The sequence below is a fragment of the Garra rufa genome, chromosome 8, assembly GCF_049309525.1.
Source record: "Garra rufa chromosome 8, GarRuf1.0, whole genome shotgun sequence".
In the NCBI taxonomy this organism is placed as follows: domain Eukaryota; kingdom Metazoa; phylum Chordata; class Actinopteri; order Cypriniformes; family Cyprinidae; genus Garra; species Garra rufa.
Window position 1 is genome coordinate 6489878 of NC_133368.1, and position 14785 is coordinate 6504662.

The 14785-nt window shown below is 35.5% G+C and overlaps 1 protein-coding gene across 2 annotated transcripts in view; it reads right to left on the reverse strand.

The window, feature by feature from the left end:
- The window catches only part of pard3bb (par-3 family cell polarity regulator beta b), a 456057-nt gene that overhangs the window by 100574 nt on the left and 340698 nt on the right, over positions 1-14785 (reverse strand). For both annotated transcript variants that reach the window (XM_073845438.1, XM_073845437.1), the window contains exon 20: positions 10411-10692. In XM_073845438.1, the coding sequence (XP_073701539.1) occupies positions 10411-10692 (282 nt within the window). The remainder of the gene's footprint in view (positions 1-10410; positions 10693-14785) is intronic.

Genomic DNA, 14785 nt, shown 5'->3' on the forward strand with positions numbered 1-14785 from the left:
CTGTGCTACGTGGACATGAAAACTTAACGTTTACATGTGTTTTTAAGCATTGTGGTTTAATAACAACTGATTTTAAGCTATTGAAGCGCAATAAGCAGTGAAAGACAACTAATTTGGCTATATGTGCGCACTGTCTGAGAGACAGTTTCTGTTTTTTAGCATCGTCAGAGAGGCGCGTGAATGTGAAGATGGTGCTCAGAGCGTGGGAGTATTGAACAAGTTATTTGTGCACTTTATAGGTCTCAAACGGTTACATACACACTTGTATCTGTCAAATTGCCCGTCTTTGCAAGCATCCTCGTAAACACAGTAATTTAGGTCTTCAGTGAAAGCAAACAGCTAAGAAAGAAAACACGTGTAACAGCATACTGGATCCGGGTAGCTCTTAAAGTGACAGCAGTCTGGTATTGCTGCTGTCTGTCATTTACGTTAATCAAACAACAAAAGAGATGCGTATGTAGGAAAAGCAGTGCTGTTTTTTCATACTTGATACATTTAAGTGTGTTAAAAGTTTTGTTATAATGCTACTCTGTGAATTTGTCACCTGTCTAATAAAAATGCATAAAAATGCTGTTTAATAACAAAGCATTTTTATTAAAGTGTCCTTGGGGTTTCCATGTATGTAGCATTTCTTATTTATTTGTTCTACTATAGTTTTTTTTTGTTGCTTGTAATTAGTTTTTTTTTGTTCTTTTCCTAATCACTGACTGTTTACTTGTCAGTGAGCTTGAGTATATATATATATATATATATATATATATATATATATATATATATATATATATATATATATATATATATATAATTATATATGAAATAAAATTACTAATTTTATTGCTATTATTTATGTATTCATTTATTTAAAAATACACTGCTGTTCAAAAGTTTGTGGTACTTTATCAAAATAAAGTAAAAACAGTAATATCGTGAAATATTATTTCAATTTATTTTTATTTTAGATTTTTTTTCCTATAATGGCAAATCTAAATTTTCAGCAGCCTAAGTGCCAGTCATTTTAATATGTTGATTTGCTACCCAAGAAACACTGCTTACTAATAATTCTTATTTACTATTATGAAAACAGCTGTGCTGTTTTTTTTTTTTTTTTTTTTTTTTTTTGTGGAAACTGTGGAACATGTTTTTCAGGATACTTTGAATAATATGAAGATCAAAAAGCAGTTTTTTTAAAGAGCTTTGAGTTTCTTAATTAAAATTCATTAGGATATTTATGATAATTTTAGGGCATAAAGTCAAAAGTGTCAAAGTGAAACAACTGTTCTGATTTCATAATGAAGAAAAAAAAGGTTATATCTTTTATTATAATTTTAATTATTTTTTAATTACAAAACTGCTTGTGTCCACAAAATCAAAGTCATGTGGTATATGCAAATATATGTTTGATGGTTAAAACACATGCCAATTTATAAACTGAAAACTTTTATTAAACTTTTCAAAACCAAATGAGACCAACATGAATACAAAGAGAACATTTCTAAAAGCTTGGTTGATGTGGTTTAACTAGATTTTTAAACAAATTTTCCTCTTTTTTTTTTTTAATCATGCACACGCTTCTCTGTCACTGACCCTTAAACCATGCACTGCACAGTTCTTTATTAGGTTACCACTACTGGAGAATAGCTCAGTTTTATTTACTCACTAAAGCCAATTTTAATTGCTTTTGGCACTCATTGAGTATTCATTTTGGACCCAGAAAATACCCAGTAGAGGAGTGTAGTTTTCCTGATTTAAAGCTCAGTTTCAAAACATCTACATCAAGTGTAATTGTGTCTGAAAGATTTGCCATGAGTAGGTAGAACTGTGCTCTACTCTTGCCTTTTGACAGACTAAATCAAATCACAGGTGAAATGTGTGCTTTAATACAGAGAGAAGTTATGAATCTACTCCCTTCACAGTCTGTCTAGGCTATGTATAGAAACAAAGTTGCAAAAACAGGTCATTACCACTTCCATATTTGCATATCAATGCCATATACAGTCTTTGCATGCAATGCTAGCTAATCACGGCAAAGGTCATTTACATCTACAAATCTTAGGATGTGTGTTCACATTTGTGACCCTGGACCACAAAACCAGTCTTAAGTCACTGGGGTATATTTGTAGCAATAGCCAAAAATACATTCCATGGGTCAAAATTATTGATTTTTCTTTTATGCCAAAAATCATTAGGAAATTAAGTAAAGATCATGTCTATGAAGATTTTTTGAAAAATTCCTACTGTAAATATATCAAAATGTCATTTTTTAATTAGTAATATGCATTTTTAAGAACCTAATTTGGACAACTTTAAAGGTGATTTTCTCAGTATTTTGATTTTTTGCACCCTCAGATTCCAGATTTTCAAATAGATGCATCTCGGCCAAATATTGTCCTATCCTAACAAACCATACATCAACAGAAAGCTTATTTATTGAGCTTTCAAATGATGTATACATCTCAGTTTTGTAAAATTTAACCTTATGTCTGGTTTTGTGGTCCAGGGTCACATTTGTAGTTCGGTTTGTTTGGTTAATTTGGTCCGGACCAAAAAGGAAAATCATACATTTGGTCCTGGTCCTCTTACCTTTCACACTGGCATTTTTGACAGCGAACCTAAAGATATCGAACCTAAAGGCATAGTGATATGTTCACAAGCTGATTGGTCGGGTTAAATGACATAAATTTCATGAGGGAAGAGCTCATAAAAGGCACTTTACCTCCTCACTGCTCCACGTTTGTCCTCTGCTCATTCTGTTTTGGATACACCGCTTGTTCCCTTTGTGAAATCATGTCGCATAGTGTCGCATCTTGTCATTACTTTCTGTTTTTGGTTCGTTTTGAAGTATTTGGTCCGTGTTGCGTTCATATTTCATTTGAACTGCACCAGAGTTCGTTTGGAAGCAGACCGAGACCCATCTTTTTAGTGGTCTCGGTCCGCTTGTTTGGTGCACACCAGGGTTCGGATGGCAGCGTTCACACTTACGCAAATGAACCAAACTGAAAGAGCAATCACACTAGAGTTTGTTTTAATTGAACCAAACATTACAAGTGTGAACACATCCTTACAGGCGTAGTTTACCAAAAAATGAAAAGTTTGCCATCATTTACTCACTCATATCATTCCAACCCTGTCAAAACCCTGTTAATCACTCTCATTGTTTAGACAAAAACACTGTGTAAAAAAATACTTTTTCAAAGATTTTATGTACTACACGAGAGTGAGAAACAGTTCTGGGTGACCTAGAAAGGTCAAAAGAGGGTGAAAATGTTCACACGAAGCACTTTGTCTTGTATTAGTGGACATACACATTTTTTACATAAAAAATGCAGATGCAGAGAATCCTGTTGCGCTTCACTGCTGACCATCTAAGCCAGTACACGCACTGAGAGACACTTTTTATGACAGCGGTGGGCAGCAGGGTGTGTGTTAAACTGCCTGTCTGTCTAAATAACTGAGCCGATTTAATGACTCTCAGAGGACGCTTTTAAATCAGACACCGGCCATACAACAGAGCAACTCTCCCGTTTAACAAACTCTTCAAATGACACGAGAGCACGCTCACACTGACACCAGAGTCGTTGGTGCTATTCTCATTCACATCCTCAATTTACCCATCAGCAGCCTACCAGCATGAATTTACTCAAAATACTCCTCCTATGCGAGGCAGAAATGAATATGCAGCGGTGTCCAAACCCAAACCCCTGTGAAAAGCCAAAGGTGGGGAAATGAACCAGAATAAAAAAAACTGAGGCTGTAGGAGATGTCTGGCCACAGTGTCAGATAAAGTGTCATACAGTGTCGCATAGGACAAAGATATTTCCTTAATGAGCTGAGCTGAGCTATAGCGGATATACCTTTGTCTACATGTGGCAGACATCTTTCCCTTCATATAAAATAAATGAGTTTCCTTCAGCCAAACTACTGTATCTGACCAACAACTGACCTCTAATGCCAAGACCTTCCTGTTCCGAATGAAACCCCCTGTGACCCAAATATCCACTCAGAAATGGCTACAGAGATGATGGGAACAAGACATTCAAGTATCTACAATGTACAGGAACATGCTGTTTTCACTTGTGTTATTCATGTAAGGCAAGACACTACTCTTGTTTTTGTCATGCAATGGTCAATTTATCCAATGTTTTGGAAATATACAGTATGAAAATCAGTGCACATTCAATTAGATTATACCTCATTTGCCTATTGTAACTTGTTACAAAATACAAAGAAAGGTTTGCAATTCTTAATCTAATCAATAAGCTGGGGAAATAACTATAGGGATATCTATTAGTTATGTTTTACTCTATTCATCTTGGGTGTCTTGCCTTAAAATAGAGTTCTTGATTTAAATTCCAAGGCTAATGCATTACTTCGCCATAGGTGGAGGCCAGTGTAATATATATTGATATATTTCTGAAGCTCAATCAAAAGAACAGAATTACAGCATAGCTGTGTCAGAGCTGCAGACTGAGCTGATGTGTCCAGCAGAAATGAGAGGATCAATATTTGAGCAGCTCCTCTGGGTTTATAGCTGTGACTCTGTGTCTTAAGGTTATGAGCATTACAAGTCACGGTGAGGAAGGACTTGTTATTACAGTGTATTATTAGGCGTTATTGGCTTCTTTACGGTTGCCAAGCAACATGATATATTAATATAGCATTCGGTTGACATGCATCACAGGTGTGTGTCTATCAAGTGTTATACAACAGCTTCAAACATGACTCATTCAAACTGAATTGATTAGTCTTTAGTTTCAAAAAGTGTTATAGTACAGACTGTTTTTGCACTTACGCCAGGGTATTTCAAACTAAATGGTAAATCAAATTAAAAACTAAGGTAAATCAAATTAAATGCATTTTATTTGCTAAGTACACTACATGTTAAAAGTTTGGGGTTGTGTCTTATGCTCACAAAAGCTGCATTTATCTGATCAAAATTACTGTAAAAACAGTATGGCAAAAATAAACAAATGATAAATGCACTATTAAAGCAACAGTTCAACCAAAAATGACAAATACAATCGGAATTATATTAAAAAAAATGTCATAGCTCCAAGCTTTATAATGGTGGTGAATGGCTGTTGTTTTTTTTTCCAATAAAGTCCAATAAAGTGCATCTATCCATCCATCATAAAAAGTGTTCCACATGGCTCCAGGGTTCCAAAGTCATTCTGAAGCGAACTGGTGTGATTTTGTAACAAAAATAGCCATATTTAAAACTTTCTAAACCTTAATCCCTAGCTTCTGTTGTACACATATTTAAAAGAGAGTGGCGTTCCAGCGGATTACGTAGAACATAGGGGAACAAAGTGACAGAGCAAAGCAAAACACTGGTCATGAATTAGAAGTACAATATTTGGAGGATTTGTAAAGAAAAATGTTGGAGGATTTCGATATAAGCCAAGAGGAGAGTGGTTTTCCTTTGCTGTAAACAAAACTTGGCACTCACAAGACTAGCATATTCTTACCTGAGCTTATGCTACATTTATCTCCTACGTCATCTGCTGCAAACATGGATATTTTTATTACACAAAAGCACTTTAGAAGGCCTTTATTAAGCCCCTGGAGATGTGTGGAGTACTTTTTATGATGGATGGATGCACTTTATTGAACTTCAAAAAAATCTACTGACATTCACTGCCATTATAAAGCTTAAAAAGAGCCAGGGCATTTTTAATATGACTCTGACTGTATTCGTCTGAAAGAAGAAAGTCATATACACCTGGGATGGCTTGAAGGTGAGTAAATCACAGGGTAATTTAAATTTTTGGGTCAACTATTCCTTTAACATTTTAGTAACTACTATTAAATAACAAGAAACTCTGACTAACGGATTAGTAAGTAATAGAACTCAATTGAAATCTTTTTTCATATCTTCTGGAGAACTACTGTATACAGGTTCATAATTAATGTGAAGAGTGCAAAATGTATAATGAATTCTAAATTGAAGATAATGGTAACCCACTAGTAATGACTCAAGTGTTGCCAAAACCTCCAGAAGGGATCACTACAGTGGCATGCTAAAGTTTGGAAATCCCTTGCAGTATCTGTGAAATGTGAATAATCTGAACAAAATAAGAGAGATCATACAAAATGCATGTTATTTTTATTTAGTACTGTGAGTAAGATATTTTACATAAAAGATGTTTACATAGTCCATAAGACAAGAAAATAGCTGAAATTATTAAAATAACCCTGTTTAAAAGTCTGGGAACCCTTTGTTCTTAATACTGTGTGTGGTTACCTGGATGGTCTACGACATAACATCACTTTGTTTTGTGATGGTTGTTCATGAGTCCCTTGTTTGTTCTAAACACTTAAACTGAGCACTGTTCTTCATAAAAGTCCTCCAGGTCCTGCAGATTCTTCAGTTTTCCAGCATCTTTTGCATATTTGAACCATTTCCAGCAGTGACAGTATGATTTTGAGATCCATCTTTTCACAAAAGGTTCAAACATTCACTGAAGCTCCAGAAGGAAACACAATGCATTAAGATCCGGGGAATACATTTTTTTTTTTTTTTTGAAGATCAAGGTAAATTGTTCTTAATTTCTTCTGAAGCATCAGCGAATGTTGTGTTTGAAAAGATGGATCTCAAAACCATACAGTCACAGCTGGAAAGGGTTCAAATATGCAAAAGATCTCTCTTATTTTGTTAAAATTATTCACATTTTCACAGATTCTGCAAGGGGTTCCCAAACTTTTGCATGCCACTGTATTTGGATCAGTATTCTAAAGTGAAAAGCATGATAACTCCCTAATATTATTCGCTTTTGAGGTATATGTAAGGTTTTGGATGGTGATGACTCAAGTGTTACCAAATCCATTGGAAGGAATTATGATCCAGATCCTTACAAAAACTTCAAAGGTTTACACTGACTTTAGTCATGTCTTATACTTATCCAAATAATTAGTAATTTATTACAAGAATGTAGTAACCCTTGAGTCATTACTATCCAATACAAAACCCTCAAAAGCTTGCTTACTTATACTCAACTAATACTGATTCAAATAATTAGTAATTCCTTCTAAAGAATTTGGTATTGCTTGAGTCATTACTAGTAGGTTACCATGACCTTTATTTTAGAATTAATTATACATTATGAACTATAATATTATGACTGTATAGAGTAGCTCTTAGCATTTCTCTGGGAGCTATGAAAAAACAGTAGTTACTGATTGTGAACTACCACATTCAACTAAGCACTTTTACTTAATAGTAGTTACTACAGCGCAAATAGTGTGTTAGTCATTTGCTTGTGTGTAGTTATTCATTAATGACAGAACAGTATTCTGAAGTGTTGCCAACATTTCTTATTATTATCAATGTTGAAAACAGTTGTGCTGTTTAATATTTTTGTGGAAACAGCATTTATTTAAAAAGAAGAACCTCTTAGAAGTACATTATGAATGTCTTTACTGTCACTTTTTGATCAATTGATTAATCAAGCAATTCATTCTTTCTGAATAAAAATGTTAATTTCTTTCCTAAAATAAATACAAAAGTAAATAAGAAACATTTTAAAATCTTATTGACACCAAACTTTCGAACAAAACTGTATTACATTCACTGGCCTACCAAAAAACAGACATTACAATGTGGTTATTTCTTACAAAAAGCTTTGTTTTTGTAGCATTTTGAATAACTCATTAGTCATTGCATGATATAAGATCTGCCTACCCCTAACACTCAACTGCTATTACACTAATGAGAACTGCCAATGCATCAATGCTCTTCAGACTGAAAAAAGCCATAAAAGAACCTTGTACAATTTATACACTAATCCTTCAGAAATCAATTCAATCCCAAGGAAATCTACTTACAGGATGCAACATAGGTAGGCTCATGGGGCTGGTTATCATTCGACCTGACAAACAATATGATTGTTGCAATTGCAAACACTCACCTGTAGCAGATTTAAACCCGAAGGCTATCCCAGCTGAAAAAAAAGATACAGCGCACAGCACAAATGACTACACCCCATCTGAATAAATATAGAAGATGTATTTTCTTAATGATCACTAATATAATTAATGGAAAGATGACTTAATAAAAACAACAAAATACATGCCAATATTTTTTGTAAAAAAAGTAAATTAGCCATTTTTGTTTAAATGAAGGATTGCAGAAATGAGCATACCCTAGATTTAATTCAGCAAATGTATAATATTCTAGTACTTAGTATGTCTTCCAGAACTTTAAGTATAACTGCTCTGACCCTTCTTGGCACTGAGTGTACAAGTTCATGACAAATTTTCACATCTGTACTGTTTAACTCTTGGAGGACAACCTCCTCAAATGCCCTGGTCTTTAATGGGGAGTTTTGCTCAGCTCGTCTCTACAGTATCCCCCACAGCTGCTCAAGAGCATTAAGATTGAGTGAAATACATGTCCATTAAAGGATTTTCACTTTGGGAGAATGAATATCTTCACTGTCATGCAAAATGCCCAATAATGCATGGAATGAGGAGAGGGTAGCATCTTCTGTTTCAGTTTTTTGTATTACTTCACACAGTGGTGTGTGAATTCATGATAGCATTGATAAAGCACAACTCCCTCACACCTTCAGTACTCATACATCCCTATATAAGTACTATATACTACCATTGAACGTCACGTCATACCAGGCACTTCTCACTGTACTCCTCCTCTAGCAACAACATAACATTTTGGATGCTTTTGGATCCGAAATGATTGACTTGTATGGATTCCCAGAAGTCTATATTTTGTAAACTATTGGCCTTGGAAGAGGTTAAGCTTAGTTTATTGTGCTTTGGCTACAGTAGGACCATGCATGTCACTTCTGCAGGCTGCGGCATACTCTTTGAGATAAAGTGTCACTCATTTCACAGCTTTTTGCACAGCTCTGAGGCGCTTACATGGTATTTCTCCTGCTCTTTTTCATGCAAAAATTCACTCATCACTAAATTAAAACTCAAAGGAACACTCCACTTTTTTTGGAAATAGGCTCATTCTCCAACTCCCCCTGAGTTAATAAGTTGGGTTTTACCGTTTTGAAATCCATTCAGCCGTTCTCCTGTTCTGGCGATATCACTTTTAGCATAGCTTAGCATAGATCATTGAATCCTATGAGACCAATAGCATCGCGTTCAAAAATGACCAACGAGTTTCCATATTTGATGTATTTAAAACTTGACTCTTCTGTAGTTATATCGTGTACTAAGACCGGTGGAAATACAAAGCTGTGAGTTTCTAGGCTGATAAGATTAGGAACTACACTTCCATTCCGGCGTAATAGTCAAGGAAGTTTGCTGCCGTAATATGGCCGAAGCAGGCGGAGTATTATCAGAAATGAGTTCCCAGCTAGTTTAGCATTTGCACATGTGCTGCGTGGTATTACTGCTCCTGCTTCGGCCATATTACGGCAGCAAACTTCCTTGACTATTACACCAGAATGGGAGTGTAGTTCCTAATCTTATCAGCCTAGAAACTTGCAGCTTTGCATTTCCACCGGTCTTAGTACACGATATAACTACAGAAGAGTCAAGTTTTAAATAGGACAAATATGGAAACTCGTTGGTCATGTTTGAACGCGATGCTATTGGTCTAATAGGATTCAATGATCTATGCTAAGCTATGCTAAAAGTGATATCGCCAGAACAGGAGAACGGCTGAATGGATTTCAAAACGGTAAAAATCAACTTATTAACTCGGGGGGAGTTGGAGAATGAGCCTATTTCAAAAAAAAGTGGAGTGTTCCTTTAAAGTAAAGCTGGTCACAAGTCCATTGTTTTTTGAATGTCAGTGCTACTTCTGCTTTATTTTTACACTTGAAACAATCATTTTGTATTTCTCTTGTACCATTGTCCTCTTTTATGCTAAGAAATAAGTCACCTGGCAGTTCTCTCCCAAGAACTGTTGACAGCATTAAGTCTGAGTATGATTCAGTAGGCTATAAATCACTTTTAAACTGTCTTTAAGAGTTTTGGTTCAATATACCTACCCGTTGATCAAAAATAGCCTTAAACCTACACTTTTTTTCTTTTGTTTGTTTTATTTAGTAACTTTTTAGGAGGGTGTGATCATTTTTGCAACACAACATTTTATCACTTTGATAAGAAAATCTTATTTTGCTGAATAATTTTGACATTCTTCTTTGGTAATCGATCAAACAGGTTTGTAGGATCATTATATCTCCAAAGAACCCTAACATGTCTTCTAAGTAAAGAGTTATTGCTGAATTTGTAAAGTTTTAGAAAAGAGTACTTATTTAAGCTGTGCACTGTATATTATAAACCATACTATGCTGGCTAGCCACGCCAAACCTGCTCATGCTGGTGTGTTGGCCGGTTTTATCAAGATTTTGGCCAGATTGAGAAACTAGCAGAACATCTTAGCCTGGTTTAAGCAAGTTTTTTTCAGCAGGGATTTATGTATACGTGCATATTTACCTGTCCGCAGCAGGAGGTGGAGGGCTTCGCTGTTTGTTGACTTTGGCATACAGGCCATCCAAAGGGTCTTCTGTGGACGGCTCTCTGCTGTGGGACACTGGGGGTGGAGGTCTTTGTGGGGAGGGGCTGCGGTTCCCGTAGCGTGGTTGGGAAGGTGATCCACGCTCCCTGAAGTTGTTGATGCGGGCGTAATTCGGGTCCAGGTCATCATCCTCCACATCAGGTGGGGAAAAGCGATCCCGAACCTGGCGTTCCCTCAATTCCTGGTGCTTGGCCTCAATTCTGTGACACAGTAAAGCTAATGTTAACCTGATTATTATAATTTAGGCTTTTTGTCAGAAATTTCAACTGAGACATTACGCAATTCACACAAGCAACGAGAATGCAACTGCAAGAACTTGAACTCGAATCGTATTTACACTTTCAAGGATGACTCGGAAAATACAATAAACTGGAAAGGTCAAGAAAGACCTTTCGGACAGATCCAGCTGATTTTCTCTCTCCCTCTTTCCTTTTCTGTCTCTCTCTCAGGAGCTACAACAGGCTCAGTCAATAAAGTCTCTCTCTGAACAAATGCCACTCTGGAGCATATGGAGGAGAACAGCATGGCTCCAGCTCACACTTCACACGCTTCCAAGTCCAAATAAGCCTCGGCGAACACCACACAAAATAATGACTGCAAAAACATCCCTGCATCTCAGCTAAATATATCCTTTTCTCCTGTCTTCTGGCAGAATATACATGACACGCCGAGAGACAGAGATAGAGAGAGGAAGAGGAATCTAGTGCTGTGTGTCATCTCAGTAATGGACCACAAAAAGCTGTCAGTCCTATTGAGTGAATGAGATAGAAAGGGACGAAAAATAAAGAGATCTAATCCTGTGTGTAATACAATGAGTCATCTAAAATCCTGTGTGTCATACATGACAGTAATGAGCTATACCTTTGTTCCATATGGCAGGTAATGGTTTTCTCAGATTACTTTGAGTTTTCATATGAATTCTAATAACTGATCAACGCATGCTGTCTGCAAATGATTGGCAAAAACAGCAGACTAAAAGATCTCTCAACTCTAATCTGCTAACTTCACCACTAATGAATGCTATCTTTACATCAGTGAAACGTATAAAAATAATGTACAGCCATCCGATCGTTATCACAAAATAAACTCTGACAGGGTGATAGGGACATTATAAGAGTCTTGTACTATCCTGAAGAGGTTTGTTTTGTAATAATGACTGGATTTGATTCAGTTAAAATGATCAAAAAAGACAATAGAAACAATGTAGGAAATTGTTTGCTTGAGAGAGTGATTGATTTTAGAGTTTAGCTGTCACAATTTACTTATTTATGCATATGGCAACAGCTTAAATCCAAAAAGTGCATTTAACCCTTGTATTGTTTTGAAAATGTGCCTTTTTAAACCTCTCTTTATGTTATATTATCACCAAATCTTGGATTTAATCATTGACTTTTCTTTCAGTCAGCACAGAGTTTGTATTTCTTTTAGAACTGATTGGTTGTGAACCTCATTGTTCCGAACTCATGCACCTCAGTTTTGGAGTGAAACAAAGCATTGTTTGAAAATAATTTAGCCAGTGTTCACTCAAAAACCGAGGTGCATGAACTCAGATCAATGAGGTATAAAGCATAAAGGTATTATATTTAGCATAACCAGATATTTAAAAGCAATTAAAAAAATCAAAAAAAGCTATTTTTGATCAGGTAGGGGGGAAAGGTCCAAAAAAGGTTTTTGTTTTTTTTGTTATACCCTGTGAGCAAAGTCAGTAACATTAACTAGCACAGCCATAAAACAAATCTGGTTTAAAATGACCAGAACACAACATGAGGGTTAAAAGGATAGTTCACAAAAACATTTAATTCTGTCATTAATTACTCACCATCATGTGTTTCCAAACTCATACGACCTTCGTTCATCTTCAGAACACAAATTGATATATTGTTAATGAAATCCAAGAGCTTTCTGACCCTTCATAGACCGCAACAGAACTACCATGTTCAAGGCCCAGAAAAGGCAGTAAAGACATCAATAAAATAGTTGCATTGCTTTCTATGCAGGGTCAGAAAGTTCTCGGATTTCATTAAAAATATCTTAATTTGTGTTCCAAAGATGAACAAAGGTCTTATGGGTTTGTAATGACATGAGGGTGAGTAATTAATGACTGAATTTTAATTTTTGGGTGAACTATAACCATATTATTCCGAGAATTGTTAACTGCAATGATTATCATTAACAAATCAACTATTAATTGAGTGGGCTAGTTAATTACTTTTTGAAAACTGCAGTTCACAAATATGGTGCTCATTTGTGTGCAGTGTGTTTCAGATGATGTGCCCTTCTACAGGTGTCTCATTGACGTGTAGGTATGGTTACTGGGGAGTAGTCATCCTCCTTTGAGCCTTGACTCCTAAATTTCTTTTACTCCAGAAAGGTATTACCTGCCACTGTTGCTTCGTTCTGGCTCAAGGGATCTAGGCCTGACTCCCTATTAGAGCTTATTAGAACCATCTCCACAGTTACAGTCGCTTACATAGGCAGCAATTTAAAGGGATAGTTTAAGCTAAAATGAAAATTCAGTCATTAATTACTCACCCTCATGTTGTTCCAAACCTGTAAGACTTTCGTTCATCTGGAACACAAATTATAGATATTAAAGATATTTTTTTATGAAATCCTAGAGCTTTCTGACCCTGCGTAGACAGCAAAGCAACTACCATGTTCAAGGCGCAGAAAAGTAGTAAGGTCATTGTTAAAATAGTCTATACAGCTGGGTTCTATGTCAGAATGCTGGCTCCTGTGTCAGCTGTTTTCATTTTGACAGCAAATTTTGATTTAGCCTTAGTCACAGTCTTTTGACTAAAATGACACTTAGTTTAGTCATATTTTACTCATCTGAATCTAAATCTACAGTAAATTTATTCGGCTAAAATCTAATTGGTTTATTTACAGTGTAATGCATTTAAAGGAGTAGTTCACTTTCAGAACAAAATTTTACAGATAATGTACTTAACCCCTTGTCATCCAAGATGTTCATGTCTTTCTTCCTTCAGTCGTGAGGAAATTATGTTTTTTGAGGAAAACATTTCAGGATTTCTCTCCATATAATGGACTACTATGGTGCCCCCGAGTTTGAACTTCCAAAATGCCGCTTCAAAGGGCTCTAAACAATCGCAGCCGAGGGTCTTATCTAATTGTTGTTGTTTTTTTTCTAAAAAAATTACAATTTATATACTTTTTAACCTCAAATGCTGGTCTTTTCTAGCTCGGCAAGATGAGCGTTTGAGATTAAAAAGTATATTAGTTGTAAATGTTTTTAGAAAATAACTGATCGTTTTGCTAGATAAGACCCTTCTTCCTCGGCTGGGATCATTTAGAGCCCTTTGAAGCTGCATTTTGGAACTTCAAACTTGGGGGCACCATAGAAGTCCATTATATGGAGAGAAATACTGAAATGTTTTCCTCAAAAAACACCATTTCTTTACGACTGAAGAAAGAAAAACATGAACATCTTGGATGATAAGGGGATGAGTACATTATCTGTACATTTTTGTTCTCCTTTTAGCACTTCTCAAAAATGTCCAGACTCATTATATAAGTTTGATTTTAAGGTTTTATCATGATAGACATTTAACTGCGGCGAAACACAACATGCCTTTCTATTAAAATGAAATAAAACCACTTCTCGCTAAGAACAAGAACATGGTCATCTTTTCAATGAAATACCAATGGTTATACAGGCTAATTATGCATTCTTTATAACAACTTGTTTACCATATTCTTCATTCTTTCAAGCAGACATATTTACTTAAACAAATACATTTATACTAATCCTTATTAGAGCAATAAAAAATGTGACGGGGTGGTAAATTTCATCCCAAAATGGCCGCAGATCTCCCATGTGGTCAAGTTTCTCACCTAGCATGCATGCATTTTATCAGAAATGTGATTTTCTTTACATTAATAACGTAAAAGAATTAATAAAAAACAGTTTTCCCTATCTACTTTGCGTGACGGGGTGGTAGGGTTAAGCTTGACGGACCCTGTCTAACAGGAAAAAACATAAAATAAACAATGTAAAAGAATGTCAGTTTTGTCTGCTTTTGTTCTTGGTGGCTGTAAGGCTCAAATGATGTCACTACCTGATGTCGTTTAAAGCAACAGTACATTAATTATAGATAAAACAAGTTAGCGTGACGGGGTGGTAAGTTAAAATGAGGGACACACACAAATCATAAAATATTTACAAAAAAATATTTTTTATTTTGAATAAATATATCTTGTGTAAACAGGGACACACATATAATGCTAAAAATAATAAAAGTTTGAAAAAATATATAACTTATTTGGTGATAT